At 36.8% G+C, this 18,122-nt stretch overlaps 1 protein-coding gene across 2 annotated transcripts in view; it reads right to left on the reverse strand.

Moving 5' to 3' along the window:
* The window catches only part of PLCB1 (phospholipase C beta 1), a 670,476-nt gene that overhangs the window by 129,876 nt on the left and 522,478 nt on the right, over positions 1–18,122 (reverse strand). For both annotated transcript variants that reach the window (XM_025469336.3, XM_025469337.3), the window contains exons 17-23: positions 16,247–16,331; positions 14,129–14,253; positions 9,231–9,385; positions 5,551–5,715; positions 3,634–3,733; positions 2,839–2,943; positions 1,702–1,811 (exon numbers count right to left, since the gene is read on the reverse strand). In XM_025469336.3, coding sequence (XP_025325121.1) covers positions 1,702–1,811; positions 2,839–2,943; positions 3,634–3,733; positions 5,551–5,715; positions 9,231–9,385; positions 14,129–14,253; positions 16,247–16,331 — 845 coding nt within the window. The remainder of the gene's footprint in view (positions 1–1,701; positions 1,812–2,838; positions 2,944–3,633; positions 3,734–5,550; positions 5,716–9,230; positions 9,386–14,128; positions 14,254–16,246; positions 16,332–18,122) is intronic.

Genomic DNA, 18,122 nt, shown 5'->3' on the forward strand with positions numbered 1-18,122 from the left:
GTGTTTACATATATGTTCACAGAAGATCTGATGGAACAGAGAGCGAAGAAAAGAGTGGAGTATTTCAAATATCCAAAAATAGGGGATTGGAAAAATCAGTTACGGTATGGCTATATGACAGAAGACTGTGAAGTCATTAAATGTTGTGTCATAGAACATTTAATGACATGGAATATATTTGCAGTAAGTGAAAATAAAAGGTTAAAACACAGACTGTGAATATTATTCCATTTTATGAAAAACTGTGCATAAAAAGACTCATTATGTATACACTCCATATTTACAGTGTTATGTCTGGGTGGCTTAGGTATTTGAATTACAGGTAAAATCTTTCGGATTTTCTTTTCTCACGTATAGTTTAAAATTTTTCTATGATAAACCTAGGTTTCTTTTGGAATAAGAAAAAAGTTATTTAATAAATTATATCAGCTCGGGGCACCTGGGTGGCTTAGTCAGTTAAGGGTCCAACTCTTGGTTTTGGCTCAGGTCATGATCTTGGGGTCATGGGATCAAGTCCCGTGTTGGGCTCCATGCTCAGGGAGGAGTCTGCTTGAGATTCTCTCCCTCTCCTTCTGCCCCCTCCTCCCAGCTTGCATGCTCGCTCTCTCTTTCAAATAAATAAATCTTTAAAAAACTAATTATATCAACTTTAATAGACTTGCTATTAGTTATAAATATCCAAACAATTTTCAAAATTTTGTTCTCCCATTCTGATAGTTCTCCATTTTTGTCTCATCTTTCCCCATGAATCTATCCTTAGAATATTCAAATGAAATATGAAAATACCTCATTTCTTTCACTATTTTTAATATTGGCATCATCTCTAATCACTAAATTATATTTCACTTAAAAAAAAAAACAAAAAACTAAAGGACTCGGGCAACCCGGGTGGCTCAGCGGTTGAGCGCCGCTGTCGGCTCAGTGTGCGATCCTGGAGACCCAGGATCAAGTCCCACACTGGGCTCCCTGCATGGAGCCTGCTTCTCCCTCTGCCTGTGTCTCTGCCTCTGTGTGTGTGTGTGTGTGTGTCTCATGAATAAATAAATAAAATCTAAAAAAAAAAAAAATTCCCAACTTAAAAAAAAAAAAAAAAAAACACCGAAAGGACTGCCCGTCTACATAGAAGCTTTCTATTTTTAAATTTCACTTCTAATATTTCTAGACCCTTCCTTAATTATTCTTTGCATTGTGGCACCTAATTTAGAAAAATATACCAATTGTTTGGAAATATATAATGTAATACTAGTGATAGATATTTGATGGCCCAAACTATACACCAGGCATATGTATTAAGGACTTTATGTATTATGAGAAGTCACAAAAGCACTTTGAAAATTCTGCACTTTAGATTAAAGACTAAAGAAAATATTAAATGAATTGAGGATCATCCTCTTTTCTAAGTGCTTTAATCACCTTTAATCAATATGAAATCAGTTAGAACTTCAATCTGAAATGTCAAAATGTGCACTGTTCTATGTGGTCACAAAAGGAGATGCTGGTCACAGAATACCAGAGGAGAGTGAAATATGAAAAATTCAGTCAATCATGTAGATGTTTTGTGAGATGATGCTGAGCTCCATCAAAGTGTTTTTCCAATGTGCCAGTTTCTTCTCGTGAGGTGTGATGTTACATAGGCAATGCCAGCCACTGGGTGTGGAAATTATGTTTAATGCCATGCATAAGATTATAATACTCACTCACCTCTTTCTTTACTTCTTCTTCATCTTCCAGTGTCAAAGCAGCCAGTTGTTTAGCTCTCTGTTCCATCAGATTCACATATCGTATTGGATTTGACAAAGCTTCAATCACATCTAAATAAGGAAGAGATATTTTAGATCAAAAGTCCTGGATACATTGATAGCTACCATTCATTCATCCATCCATGCATCCATCCAACCAACCATCCATCTATCCATTCACTCATCCATCCATGCATTCATTCATCATCTTTCTACTACTCACCTAACCCATCCACCAATTCACCATCCATCTTCTACTCTTCCATCTACCATGTAACCCTCCACTCATCCATCCAACATTTTGGAAATGGACAAGAGTCAGGACCCTTTGCTGCAACCTCAGGAAGACAGAACTCAAAGGAGTTCAGCTCTGACAGCTAAACTGGATAATAGGCTCTAACCCAGGGTGCCTAAATATTCCATAGTTTTTAGTTTCTTTTTGAGGGTCCATCCATTCCAGCACTTGTCCTATTTGGCCCAAATGGTGTTTCATAAATGTAGGAAGACATTTCACATTTTAAAAAGCCTGCTTTACAGACTGTTTAACAACCTAAAGATTGCACAGAATCCTTCATACATGATACTGTCTAGCTGGAGTGAGTTAGGCCTGCCATCTTTGGATGGATATGTGCTCTAAGTTTGCCACAGTCCGTACTATACCACTCCCCAATACCTCACAACCAGGCCACTTAACATTATAACTACTTAAATTTATGATTCCTGGTTAAAGTTGTCACAAGTTCATTCTTCTAAACTTAGAATTTCACCCATGATGTGGCTTCTGAAACTGGCTGAAGACAAATTCATTGTATAGACCTAGATACCCTGCTGTAGCATCAGGTAGCATGGGTTAGAAATTGCTAGATCCATAAGAACAATACCAATAGCAGATAAATATGCTCATACTTTATTGGGACTTAAATGAAATCAAATGAAATTGTATCCACAAAGGCTTGAGCAATTTAATAAATATACCTACATAAATAGAAGTAATTCTGAGGCCAGAATTTGCTGCTTATTTATGGTCCAGATTTCCATCTGAACCACAAAAATATGGATGGCCCCAGATAGAAATATCCCCTTGAGGTAAGTTGTTTACCTGCATAGGTATCTGGGACATAGTCTTTCACCTCTATGTAGACAAACACAGCTGGAAGCATCAGAGGCTGGTTCCTCTCATTCCTCAGACAGATGTAGTGATAGCCTGGAAAGGTGACAGCAGTACTGTGTATCGCATATTTTCTTCACAATGTTAGTTATAACACAGGAACATCTATGTGATGCAGGTGTTTATTTTAGGTGGCTTTGGATGACAAACAGGTCACTTCTTTCTCATTTTAATTGCATGGTTTTACGTGATTTTTTTTTTCCTCGTCAGACAGGAAAACAATGTTGATCTTGATTATTTTCCTTCCCAAACATGTTTTTTTCCCACAAAAGAGAATTTAAAAATGCATGCCAGAGGCTAAATTATTGGTCCAAATTCTTCCCCTGTACATGATTTCTTGATTTGGGGCTTAGCCATGTGCTTTGTTTGGGACAAGGAATATTAGTGATGTGGTACAAACAGAGCCTTAAAATACACTTGCAGAGTCAGGCTTGCCCTTATGCATTCCAGTGGGCTGCCATAAAAGTCCATACTGTGGGTGCCACTGTTCCTTCAGAATGAGCACACATGGAAGAGACCTAACTCCAGCCCACAGCCGCATGGCTGAGCCCAGCCAAACTCTGTCAACCCACAGACTTGTGAACCTAAGGATAAAGTACTTGTAATAAGCTGCTGAGCTTCCAGATAGCTTCCTAAATCATTCTTTAACCACCACCTAAGGTGGTGATGGTTTTCTTTACAACTTTGATAAGTAGTATATCACCATACTATCCATATTATCCATACCTGGCCGAATTGCCTGTACTGGCAAGATCCGGTGACCGATAAATTTACCTCCTTCTTCATAAACTGCTATCCTCAAACAGGCCAGAGAAGGAAGAACCACCTACAGGTAAATTAAGGATACTTGTGGTTAAAGAAGAAGCAACTCCAAGAAAGAATCAGAAACGTAATATTCAAATATGCCCTGTGTTTCAATTTCAAGTAGAAGTTTCTACTTAGCCAACTGATTAGAAGCTAAGTTGTTGCTCTATAACTCAGATTTTCAAAAGGATTACCGGAGATACAGCTTCAGCTATGCTTTATCCCTTTGTCCTGAGGAGGGATTCGTTCAACATGTAGCCCATTTACTTTTGACATGAACATTCTCAACATGGAAATGATAAAAGTTTAAATATACGTTTAAATATAAAGTTAGTAGTCTTATCACTATTTGAGAATTTACTATTACATTTTCTTCTTTCTTTTTCTTTGAGAGAGAGACAGAGAGAGCATGCGCACACACTCACTTGAGTGACGGGTGGGGAAGGGAGAGAGAAAATCCCAAACATGCTCCACACCCAGTGTAGAGCCCCATGTGGGGCTCATTCCCATGACCTGAGCTTCAAAGAATCAGGCATTTAACCAACTGAGCCACCCAGATGCCCCTACTCTTACATTATCAAAGCAAACTGCTTTCATATTTTCTTTTCTTTTTTTTGGGGGGGGGGGGTTTCATATTTTCAAAGCAAAAGCACAAATGCAAAAAAAAACAGCTTTCAGGACAGCTTTCAAAATGAGATTGCTTTATAAATAAATCCCAAGGGCAGCCCAGGTGGCTCAGCGGTTTAGTGCCACCTTCAGCCCCGGGCGTGATCCTGGAGACCGGGGATCGAGTCCCATGTCGGGCCCCCTGCATGGAGCCTGCTTCTCCCTCTGCCTGTGTCTCTGCCTCTCTCTCTCTCTCTCTGTGTCTCTCATGAATAAATAAAATCTTTAAAATAAATAAATAAGTTAATTAATTAATCCCAAATTAGCAACAAGTAATTGTTCATTTTTCCCCAACCAAGGAAAACATGTGTCTAAAACATGAGGCTGACTATATCCTTCAGAACTTAATTTCCATAACAAGAGCAAACTAACACTTATTGACTATTTTCAAAGTGCCAGACATTTTATAAATATTTTCAGTGTATTAGGGGATATTTATTAATAACTCGTTGAAGTAGACACTACTATAAAATCTGAGTAACATATTAAAAATAGTGGGATTACAGAGACATTTAACACAGATGTACTCTATAGAAGACACCCTGTCTAGATCTTTGGCCAGATAAAAGCCAAGGGTAGATATTCTATTCCACTTTCTTTTTTTTTTTTTTTTTTTCTCTATTCCACTTTCTACTGGACTTCTGCCTTCTTCTGTGTGGCAAGCACGTGTGAAGAAGATTTGCCTTTTTGGTATCAAGTGGAAAAACTTTTAACTCTGTCAGACAAAATCCAGACAAGATAGAATGACCAGCTGCCTGAGGCTAGAGTTATAGGAAATTTAATTAATATTCTTTTTTTAAGGAAGTATGGAATTACGGACTTCCTTCTCTCTGCTACCATATATATTATTCTCTACTTCCCACTCTACTTCACTTGAGTTAACAATAAACCTATATCACTTATCTCTTATTTTATAACAGGATCTGAGTTAAATTATATGTTTTTCTGGTTTTCCAAATGAGGCAAACTAGAATTAATAAATTAACAACACAATTCTAAAAACCCAAACAAGTCATTTGCAGAGATCTTGAACAGTTTTTAAGACCCCCCCCCAAAGTGCTATTGCTTGATTAATGTGCAAATTCCCAAATAATTCTTCACGTATTTTTTTTTTCTCAGAGTGAAACACCTTAAATATGCGGTTACATCTCATATCAAGGATATGAGACCAACCTTTTTGAACACAATGGGCTCTTCTTCCCAGACAGGATTTACAGCATTTCCTTGTGATGTTTTGGTCTTAAATGCCTTCCTCCTTGTGTCCACAGGCAAACCAAACATATCCACTTCCACGTAAGTCCCAACTTTCTTATCAGAGAGAAACTGACCTGAAATAATCTAGAAATAATAAAAAAGAATTCTTGATAAGTGAGTAAGTGATAGAAGAGCATACTTGAGGGAGGTACAAATGCTGGTTGAATCATAGCCAAAATGAAATAGAGGCAAGAGTATAAATATAATTGCTTTTTTGGTTAAAGAATTGGTAGAGGGCAGCCCGGGTGGCTCAGCGGTTTAGCGCCACTTTCGGCCTGGGGGTGATCCTGGAGACCCGGGATCGAGTCCCACATCGGGCTCCCTGCATGGAGCCTGCTTCTCCCTCTGCCTGTGTCTCTGCCTCTGTGTCTCTCATGAATAAATAAAAATCTTAAAAAAAAAAAAAGAATTGATAGAGGGACACTGAAAATGATGATTAGAAGGAATCCATTAATAGGACAAAATTGTATACGAGGAAATAAATGAACAACTACCAAGAGTTTGATGAGATTATACCTTTTGTACTTGAGATACATCTGTTAAATGTTGAAGATGGATCTTAGAGCCAACTGAATATAAAGATTTTTCTAATACTTAAAGATGTTACAAGAGAAAAAATTCTCATTTTAGCATGATTGTAAATGAAGTTAAAAGGTTATCTGAGAATACAAATTTTAAACATAACAAAGTAGAAACTCAAGCATTTAAAAAGTTTCCTTTTGTTCATAAAATTCAACATGGAGGAGTGATTGTAACTCTATGCCATTCAATTCTCAGAGTTGTTATACTTTCAGTTTTTAATTTTTTTAAGTAGGCTCTACGCCCAGTGCTCCAGTGTGGAGTCCAGTGCAGGGCTTGAACTCACAAACTTGAAAGCAAGACCTGAGCTGGAATCAATAGTCACTTAGCTGACTGAGCCACTTAGGCACCCCCAGAGTTATTGTACTTTAAATTAAAAAAATAATAATAATAATAAAAACAAATCTCAAATATCAACTTTATTTTTTTTTCAAATATCAACTTTAAACCATCAAGCCTAGTTTATCATCACTATCATAACCCCAACCTGTTAGCCATCCACGTGATTATGGGTATCCTCACTTAACTACAAAATTTATGGTTATTGTAGAGTTAAAAGAGAGCTTGAAATTACATATTCTGGTGGCTAGGAGCTTTCTGAGCTCAAGTCCATGAAAGCAGACAGAATTACCAAGACTATGGTGGTGCCAGAAATGGGATATAATGGCAGCCTGAGAATGGCCCTCAGAGGCTCAGCAAGGCCAGTAAGCAACATGCTCATGTGTCAGAAATTTCAAATAGGTTAGAGACAAAAAACAAGGAAGAGGCTGTCTGAATTTGCCCCCAAGGTAACTCATTTCTCCTGAATGTTCTCTTTAGCCTGAGTGCATGGGGATTTCCAGCAACAATCTCTATTTAATTTGAGGTTCTATGTGAGAACAACTTAGCAGACATTTTATATGTGTAAAACTTCAAAGTTATGTGAGTCACACTGGGAAATCAGATGCACCAAGGATTCTGTGTGATTAAGATGTTTGATTAAAGCAGAGGCCCTTAACTAAATTAACAACACCACACCCTCAATGTTCCCAACAGTAAAACAAAATGGTGAAACACCTTTTGAGCTCCCGAGTCTATTCTGGCATGAGGAAATCTATGTCAGAAGGTCCAAATAGAGGCACCACTGGATGGACACAAACTGTCTCTTGGTTCTGGCTGTCATGTTAAAGGCAGGACGGCTCGGCAGCCTGGCCTGTTCACTCTAAGTACACTAACCACTCTCCAGCAGTGTCTCCATTCTGGACTAAGGTAGTAGTTCATATCTGTTTGGGTCTTAACTGTTTCCCCTCAACTTACTTTCCTGTTTCTAGGTCATCATTTTATAATTACTTACACCATCATGGGAGAATCTTAAAGATTTTTTTAAAAGAATATTTATTTATTTGAGCGAGAGAATGCAGGGAGGAGCAGAAGGAGAGGGATAAGAAGGCACCATGCTTAGCACAGAGCCTGACAAGGTGCTTGAAGTGATGACTTGGAGATCATGACCTGAGCCAAAGCCTAGAGTCGGACGCTTAACCAACTGAGCCACCCAGGTGCTCTGGAATCTAAAAAATAAATAAATAAGCAAGAGCACCTGGTGGCTCAGTCTGTTAAGCATCTGCCTGCAGCTCAGGTCATGATCCCGGGGTCCTGCTTCAGGCTAGCTGCTCTCCTTCCATCCCTCCTCTCTACTAGTGCTCCCTTGCTCTTGCTCTCTCTCACTCTTTCTCAAATAAATAAATAAATAAAATTTAAAAAAATAAATAAGCAAGCAAACATGCACAAATAAAAATGAATTGGCACACAAGGACAACATTAGTTTGATCCAACTAGAGCAACAATTGACAAGGGTTCTAAAAATAACATTCGTCCGTGTGATGCTTAGGAGTTTATCTTAATCAAACTCGGCAGGAATTAAACATCCTTTGCTGAAAAGGATTTCCTAAAATAAACATAATCTCGAAGCTCTAATTCTGCCAACTCCACTCTTCAGATACATGGCGTGAAATAATTTCAGAAGATATAATTTTGAGACACTTCACTGAAATTTTATTTTTGATCTTTGGTGTCAAGTGACATGAATTTTCAAGTAAAACTGGTCTCAACAAGCTTAGGGTAGATAGAAATTAGTGAAACTGTTACTTTTTTTTTTTTACATAGTTTTTCATGTGCTTTTGGTTTAAAGTCAATCTAAAAATTGCATTTATGTCCAATAAAAAATGTTTCTTAGTTCCACAGTTATCCGGCTAAACAGGAGAGAGAAAGGAAAACTTAAAGAAGTAAATTAAACAACCACAACAACCAAGACCTTAGAGAATTCAAGTAAAAATCTCTTTGTAAAATCATTTTTCATTCATAGTACAAAAATACTTTCTTGTAGCTAAAAAAAATATATATTTGATGTAACATCAATTTCAAAAACAGCAGAGATCAATTTGAATTAATATTTTAGGGTCAGATGTATGTTTAATGAAATAATTTTCTTAGTTAATATCATTACTCTGTGTTTTAAGTCCCCAAATCCTCTGATAGATTTTCTTTTTTTTTTTTTTTTTTTTTTTTTATTTTTATTTTCTTTTTTTTTATTTTTTTACTCTGATAGATTTTCAAATGGTAACTTGGGAGCTTTTATTCAAAATTTAACAATTTATTGAGAAAATGTTTCTTTTTTTCTAATTTTGCTCGGCGTGGTTATTTTTCTAGAACTAATGGAGAAATAAAAGACCAGAAGATTCCTCCAACATGGGTCGCTGGCAGTTACACCGAAAGAAAGGACCAACCATGGTGACTCTCACCAACTTGGTTTATTGACTTAGGGTTCAAGTTTTATCCTATTAAAGAATAGGGCTTAGTCCCTTTATCTCATGCATGTGGCTTCTGAAACTTGTGATTCAGATTTAGTCCTTTAAGAAAAAAAAATGCATAAAGGGGTGGAGATATTGCTAGCTCTAAATTTTTGATGACAAAACTCCTTTAAGCAAAATAGGTAATGTTTGAGACTTTTGTTGGGGACAGTTTTGTAATAGAGAGGTACATACCTTGACAGATAAAGTATTGGCCACTATCCCATCCACGATGCCTTCGGTGAATGGATCAAAATGCTTGTCAGGTCTCCTCATGAACTCTGGCTTTAATCTGTAGCCACTTTTCCCATTGTATTCATACATCCCCATATTTATTTGCATAGCCAGGTCTGAATATCAAAAACACAAACCTTATTGTGACAATATTTGTGTCTAGAGCAAGAAAGATTGTATTACAGTCCATTTTTACTCCCCTTTTAAAAAAAGAAATATTTCTTCATTGTAGAAATTTAGGAAACACAGATAAGGAAAAAAAAAAAGTCAAGCTGTAATCTCCAAATCTAGAGATAAACCGCTGCCAACCGGTTGGTGTATATTGTTTTCCTACTTCAGATATGTTTGAATGTGTAGTATATCCATTTCACTAGATATTTGTCTGCTTTAATTTTAACAGCTGTACAAATTCTTTTGAATAGATTAATGTGAATAGATGTGTTACATAAGCCCCCTCTTGGGTACAGTTTTGTGTCTTGTAATTTTTCACCATTACATATGGTGTTTTGATGAATATCATCATGGTGAAAGCTTGGAAGCCATCATTAAGGGCATTATTAGGAGTGAAATGTCTAGGTCAAGAGATATGTTCTGGGAAAAAGGTATATTTTTTTATAAGTCTTGTCAAAATGCTCTTCAGAAAGCTCATGCCACTTCTGAGAATGGACTTCCCTACACCTCACCAACTGTGAACACCAGAATTCTTTTTTTAATTTACAGGAGAAAAGGATTTCCTTTCTGAAATTTGCATTTCTTTTGTTTCTTCCCACCTAATTACACATTGACTCCTTTCTAGTGGACAAAACTTACAGCCAAAGTTTTCTAAGACTCAGTTAATATATGAAATGAATGTCCACACTAATTGCAATTGGTAAGATTTGTAAAAAAAAAAAACATTTTAAAGTCATCAGGAATCTGGGAAGCTGTCATTTGTTCTGGATTGTCTGAGTCATGATTCATCTCTACATAGGTGGACAATAGCAAGGTGATCGTAGAATTATTTCAGAGTTCCATGTAATCAATCATTTTTAGAGTAGAGAAAATAAGTGAAGTTTTTTTGCCAATTTATTAAGCTATGATAACTATGATACAACAATTGGACAAAGTACCCCCCCCAAAAAAGAAAATGACCGACTTATTATACTTGAAGAAACTGACACCAAAAACTTAAAAAAATTGCAATAGCAAATCATATGTTCCAAAAAATAACATACAACAAGGAAGTAGAATTCATCCCATGAACAAAAGGATAATTACATATTAGGAGCTCTATTAACTCACAAAAGAAGAAATGAATACATATGGTTATCCCAACAGATGTCAAATAGACATTTAATAACATTAACATAAATTCCCAAAAGACTGTTATTCAATTAGGATAGGTGCCTACAGTAGTCCCCACCTATCCACGGGAAATGTGTTCCAAGACCTCCAGTGGATGTCTGAAACCCCGGGCAGTACCAAACTTGACATCTACTATTTTTTTTTCCCTATACACATAGAGCTATGACGAAGCTTAGCTTATAAATTAGGCATGAAAAAAAAATAAATTAGGCATGATAAGAGATTAACAACAACAACTAAGAGCAAAATAGAAGGATTATAACAATACACTGTAATAAAGGTTATGTGAATGTGATTCTGTCTCTCTCTTTCAAGATACTTACTGTACTGCACTCATCCTTCTTTTTGTGATGATGTGATATGATAAAATGCCTATGGGATGAGATGAAGTGAGGTAAATGATGTAGGCACTGTGACATAGCATTAGGCTACTTTTGACCTTCTGACAATGAATTAGAAGGAGGAGCATCTGCTTCCAGACCCTCTTTGACTATGGGTAACTGAAACCATGGCAAGTGGAGCCACAGGTAAGAAAGGCTATTGTATTTTTTTAATGTGTGGAAGATTATTTGTTTCAGTCACAGCCAATACCTACTCAATGAAATTCCCCTTAGTGTCAGGATGAAGAGAAAGCTACCCACCCTTAATACTATTATTTAATATTATTTTAGAATGGTCAGTCCAAAGCACTACCAAGGGAAAAAACAGAGATGTGATTAAATTGTTGTGATTGTGTGGGATGCTCGGGTGGCTCAGTGGTTGAGCGTCTGCCTTTGGCCTAGGGCATGAACCCAGGGTCCTGGGATCGAGTCCCACATCGGGCTCCCTGCGAGGAGCCTGCCTCTCCCTCTGCCTGTGTCTCTACCTCCTCTCTCTTTGTATCTCTCATGAAAAAATAAATAAAACCCTTAAAAAAATAAAATAAATTGTTGCCATTGTATATCTACCTGAAAAACCCAATAGAAGCTACTGGCAAAATAGGCTATTATGAGAGCTTGGGAGGATGATTATAAAATATATTTATTCATAAAACAAATATACAAATATCAATATCCAGAAAAAAATTGCTAAAAATATAATGTTTTTAAAAAAGGATTTCATCTAAAGAAACTAGACCTCAGGTGAAGACTAGTGATTTTGCTAAGGGACATAATGTAAGAACTTTTATGGTGAAGAGAAAAACATTCTTTCTGTGATAAGAAAACTAAAAATTAAAAGGTGCCGGTTTTCTTCAAATTTCCTCGAATTATAAATTTAATGTGATTTTAAACAAAATTGTTTTCCAGTAGGGAGAGGGAAACATAGTGTAACAATTAAACTAATGTAAATTAGTTTTGATTTTATTCAAAATCCCATTTCTTTCTCAGTGGGGAAAGGGGAAATAATTAATAAATTAAATTCATTCCAGTTTGCAATGGCAAGCAATGAACTAAAAATTAATAGCCATGAAGGAGAAATTCTACTTCCGGGTATTAGACTGTATTATCAAACATTACAATAATAACAGTGAGCTATTGGCTCCAGGAAGGCAGACAAATTTATTAATAGAGAAGAATATAACTGGAAGAAAATGAACCCAAATTAACCACATCAAAAAATACTACATCTATTAAGCTGTAATTTCAGTTTAGTGTAAAAAGGATTGGTCTCTTCCTGAGATTGTATATTACAATTAAATTTGGATGGCTGAAAGGGTCAAATTACAAATAAAACAGAAACCAGGGGCAGCCCAGGTGGCTCAGAGGTTTAGCTCCGCCTTCAGCCCAGGGCCTGATCCTGGACACGGGATCGAGTCCCACATCGAGCTCCCTGCATGGAGTCTGCTTCTCCCTCTGCCTGTTTCTCTCTCTCTCTCTCTCTCTCTCTCTCTCTCTCTGTGTGTGTGTCTCTCATGAATAAATAAATAAAATCTTTAAACAACAACAACAGAAACCATGAGAGAAACAGAAGTAATTATGGATCTAAATCGGGGGTGGAAAGCCTACAATAATAAAAGTAAACTAATACTGCATAAAATAAAACATTAATCAACCCAATCTCATCTGTTTCACAAAATATGACAACATGCTTATTATATAAAAAGTGCTGTTATAAATGGATAGGAAAACTGACAGTAGTCCTAAATATGCCTTCATAAAAGCAGAGGCACAAAAATCAAAACACATACTTAAAATTTTCAACCTCAGTAATAATCAAAGAAATAAAACTAGAGTAACAATAAGATAGTATTTTGTCTGGATCATCATTATTATTTAATGGTAGTACTTAACCAGGATCTCAAATGAAAAGGACCACTTCATTCCTGATGGAGGAAAAATCCAGTGCAATATATTTTTTTAATTTGTTAAAGGTACATATTTTTTTCAAATTATTTTTTTATCATGATAAGTGTACTCTTAATCGCCATCACTTATTCCATCCATCACCTATTTCATCCATCTCCCCTCTGGTAACCATCAGTTTGTTCTCTATGGTTAAGAGTCTGTTTCTTGGTTTGTCTCTCTCTCTTTTTTTTCTTTGCTCATTTGTTTTGTTAATTAAATTCCACATAGAAGTGAGACCATATAGTTTTTGTCTTTCTCTGACTTAGTTCACTTAGTATTATACTCTCTAGCTCTATCCATGTTGTTGCAAATGACAAGATTTCATTCTTTTTATGGCCGAATAATATTCCATTGTGTGTGTGTGTGTGTGTGTGTGTGTGTGTGTGTATACCACATCTTCTTTATCCATTCATCTAGTGATGGATACTCCAGCTGCTTTCATAATTTGGTTACTATAAATAATGCTGCAGTAATCATAGGGGTTCAGGTATCCCTTTGAATTAGTGTTTTTGTATTTTTTAGGTAAATACCCAAAATTTTGGATGGGCAATTTGGTATTGCATGAAGGTTCGTAAAACATTCACATTTTTTAACAAAGTGATTGTATTTTAGGAATTCTTCCAAAAGAACATTAGGACATAGACTTCAAGATGTTGTCTGAGTATTATTTATTATAGTTGAAAAAAATTTCCTAATGTCCAGTGGTAGGAAATGCAATTGAGTGAATTGTGAAATTTGCTTAATATACAGCTATTAAAATTCATGTTTCTATATAGCATTTAAATATATATGTACATATATATTTTTAAAAGAGGAATTAAATTAAAAAGCACATATATACATAGCCAAAAAAACCTTACAGATTACAAAGCCAAAAGTTAACTGTTGACTTTCTGAGTCATAGTGTTCCTGGTGCAGTTTTATTTTTTTTTCATACTTTTCTGAATTTTCCAAATTTTCTATGAACTATACATATTACCTTAAAAAGCATAAAATTTTTCTTTGAAAATAATGCAAGACTAGTAGAAATAAAGACTTGTTTGTAAACTACTAAAGACAGTTTCTCCATTTTCAAAAGTTACTTTTTTTCTTTGCAGCGATATTCCCTTCACTGAAATTTGCTTCTATTTGCAAGTCTGGAAATGTGGCTTTATAACAGAATGGAAATGAGCTATTAGCTGTGCTACTTACCCACAGTTTGAAAATTAAGTGCAACCATTTGACAACCTGCATTCCAGAAGAGCTGAGGCATGTAGTTAGATGAATCCACACGGGTTCCTTTTGGATATATCCTGCTAAGCTGCATTTTGTTATATCTGGACCATCATGTTAAGTAGTGAATACAGTTATAAAAATAATGAGCTGATACATTAACTGAGAGGCCATTTTCCTTCTTTCTCCATTGGGAAATGAACTAAATGTTGATGATCTCTTTGGACTAGTGGGTGAAAAATGTCAAAAACTTCCTGAACACACAGAATAAATGTGCTTTTAAAAAATTTTTATTTATTCATGAGAGACAGAGAGAGGGAGGCAGAGGGAGAAGCAGGCTCCATGTAGGGAGCCCGACATGGGACTCGAACCTGGGTCTCCAGGATCACATCCTGGGTCTCCAGGATCATGCCCTGGGCTAAAGCCAGCGCTAAACCACTGAGCCACCTGGGCTGCCCTAAATGTGCTTTTATAATATAAATGCACTATCACCTTTGCAGAGCCTCATGGCTGAAAACTAAAGGAGTAGCAAAAATGACCTAGCCAAAGTCAGTGGGATTTTGTGGAGATTATTCAGGATAGGCTTAAAAATTAAGGGCTCGTGAGAAAGCTCAAGCGTTTCAAAGCATGTGAGAGCATGATGTCGTCTCTGGTGGAAGCAGATAACATGCACTGCATGGCTATTTCTGAAATGCTCTCTGCTCATTTTTAAGCCTTCTCTGAGAATGCTATTTGCCAAGACTGTGGTATTCTTTATGATGGATAACCAGGTAAATATAGCACAGAAGGTTCTGACCTTGCTTCGTGTCTTTAAAACACAACTGACTATTCCTATTACCAAATTTAGTGGAGGTTAGTGAGGGTTTTGAGCTTGGGCAGGGGAATTAGGCCTAAAAGAGTCTGAACCTTATTTCTGGAAGTTGCTGGCTGTAGGCCCTGCAGCCATTTATCTCACTCTGTGTGTCAGTTTCCCTCATTTACTTAATAGACTGAACAACCCCTACATTCTAGGTCTATTGTGAGGCTTCAGTGAGATAGGACATCTAATGGAAGGGCTGTCCAATAGCCAGTTCATACTAGTGTGACTTTGTGGATGGAGTTACATTTGTTAAGGAGTTTATGGTTGTTCCCTCTCCTCTCATTGAAGAGTTCTAGTTTTTTTGTTTGTTTGTTTGTTTTATTCTAGGACTTGCTTCATGAAATTGGGCTGTGTGAGGCATTTACTATTACTTTCATGGGAAAGATTTAGAGACTTGATTCAGTTTTGCTTTATGGATAAAAATGAAAAGTTTTTGTTGGGACACCTGAGTGGCTCAGTGATCGAGCATCTGCCTTTGGCTTAGGTGGTGATCCCGGGGTCCTAAGATCACATTCCACATCGGGCTGTCTGTGGGGAGCCTGCTTCTCCCTCTGTCTATGTCTCTGCCTGTCTGTGTCTCTCATGAATAAACAAATTTTTAAAAATCTACAAAATAAATTAAAGTTTTTGTTGTCAGGACTACCAACAAAACCATTATTAGTAATATATATTGATATTCTTTTTAAGTTTTTTTTTTTGAAATCTCTACACCCAACGTGGGGCTCAAACTCATGACCCCAAGATCAAGGGTCACATGCTCCTCTGAGCCAGCCAGATGTTCCAATATTTATAATCTTATCATTGTCCTAACTATTTTCTGATTGGACATCGATTCCATGTAAGGATGTGAGATGCCAAGAAAGTATATTTATAAATGTATTCACTTTACACATATTCTATCTTACATATGTATAAAGTATATACACCTGCTTTACACATGTCGTCCGTAACCCAAAGGCAAGCCACAAAGCTGGTATTACCGTTTCTGTTTTACAGATGAGGAAATTCAGAAGAATTAAGCAAATCACCTTGAAACCTGAGCTTCCTTTACTGCAAGACCAGCACTCTTTTCCATATATCAGGCCAGCCCACTCAGCCTTGCATATGAAACCATTTATCACACCCAGGTGACAGAAGCCATTTCATGCATCTTTCTCCTTATTCAAAACAGAAACCAAACCAATGGCACGTGGCTTCCATTGGGTCATCTCAGCAGTCGATCGTCAAATCAAGGATACTCTACAAATTCCACTGGAGACTTTGTCAGTTGCTCTAGTCCTTTGGTTTCCACGAAAGAAGACATTTCAAAACTTCTATTTCTTTCTGAGTTAATGACAATAAAAACAGGTGAGAAGGACAATTCAATGATAAAACTTATCTCATGTAAGAAGTAGGCACATGTTCAGTGAAGTTAGGGCAATGAATCCTCATCATAACTTCATAAATCCATTTCTTCCAGTGAACCATTTATCTGTACCCAAAGTTGAGTCTTCTAAAAAGCTGTCTCTTCTAAAACTTACTACCTGAGTCAGTTATGCTTATGGTCTGTATTAGGATGAAGAAATGAATTTGAGATGTGGTAAATGAAAGCTGTTTTGTCAAAAGAGGAGGAGCCCTAGGGGAATCTTTTGTTCTGAATCCATTCAGATTGGTTTCTCTGACTCTGTTTGATGCCCACATTGCCATTGCCTCAGTTTGTATGCACCTCTTTGGTTCAAATAACTAACGTGACCTTAGGATCAAGGTTATTTCAAAGTAGAAGGATTCTTGGAAATCTTCCAGTCTAATGGCCTCATTTTCAGATTAGATAAGAGAGGGCGGAGAGATGCATGTGCTAGAGGTCTGAGTAGAGTACAAGAGCAATGTTTGGAAAGTGGAATCCAAACTGCCAATTAGAGTGGAAGAAACAAAACAAAGTTACCTTAGTTTGTAAAGACTAAGAGTCTGACAGCTTCTCAGTCCTCTTTCCAACTAAAAACCAAAGTGTTACACACAGTACTGAGGCAAGTGTCATTCAGAGTGGTTAGACAGCGCTCATGTGTTTTTTTTTTTTAATTTATTTTCATTTTTAAAAAGATTTCATGTATTTATTTGAGAGAAACAGAGAGAAGGGGGTGCCTGGGTGGCTCAGTCAGTTAAGCATCTGCCTTCAGCTCAGGTCATGATCCCAGGGTCCTGGGATCAAGCCCTGCATCAGCTCCCTCCTCAATGGGGAGGCTGTTACTCCCTCTCCCTATGCTCCTCCCCCCACTTGTGCATGTACATGCTTTCTCTCTCTCGCTCTCGCTCTTACTCTCTGTCAAATAAATAAACATTTTACAAGAGATAGAAAGAAAGCAGGAGTGTAAGTTGGGGGAGGGACAGAGAGAAAGAGACTCTCAAGCAGACTCAGCGCTGCTGAGCTCCTGGGACCCTGAGATCAAGACCTGAGCTGAAACCAAGAGTCAGAAGCTCAAGTGACTGAGCCACCCAAGCATCCTGACAGCTCTCAGTTTTTAAATGGTTACCTTTGAGGCATTTCCCACTCTTTGATGCCCACTTTCCATAATTAAAATCTCATTCTCTCCCCTCAATCATTCCTAGACTCTTTTATCCATCTCCTTACCTTCCCCAATTTAATCAACTCTATAGGAAACCCTTACTTCACTTATTTTGGTCCATCAGAAACCTATTTTCATACAACCAGTTATTTTGAGCATGACTGCTAATCAGAATTCAGTCAATTTAGTGGGTGCTTTTGTAACGTATGTGCAGTATTCTTTGTACAAAAGTGATAAAATGTTATAAAACACAAGGAGAAGAGTAGTTCTTGTTTGTAAACTTGTGGCCCATGCTGTTGTTACCAGGTTCTGAAGGATGTCAATGCATCAGTTCCTTCTCAACCTGGCTACTTGTCTAGGAGTTTCTGACTCATGAATTAGGAAAACTCATTTTTGCAGCCAATGAAAGTTATAGAAATATAAAAATAACTACTTTAGTACATTTATAATTGAACAACTTGTGGTAAGACCCATCAGTAATTACAAAAATCAAAGATGTTGAAATATTTATATATAAAACGTATTGGAAGTTAAATTCCTCACTGTAGAGATCTACAAAGTTGAGGCTCTTTGG

The sequence above is a fragment of the Canis lupus genome, chromosome 24 (genome assembly GCF_003254725.2).
Source record: "Canis lupus dingo isolate Sandy chromosome 24, ASM325472v2, whole genome shotgun sequence".
In the NCBI taxonomy this organism is placed as follows: Eukaryota; Metazoa; Chordata; class Mammalia; order Carnivora; family Canidae; genus Canis; species Canis lupus.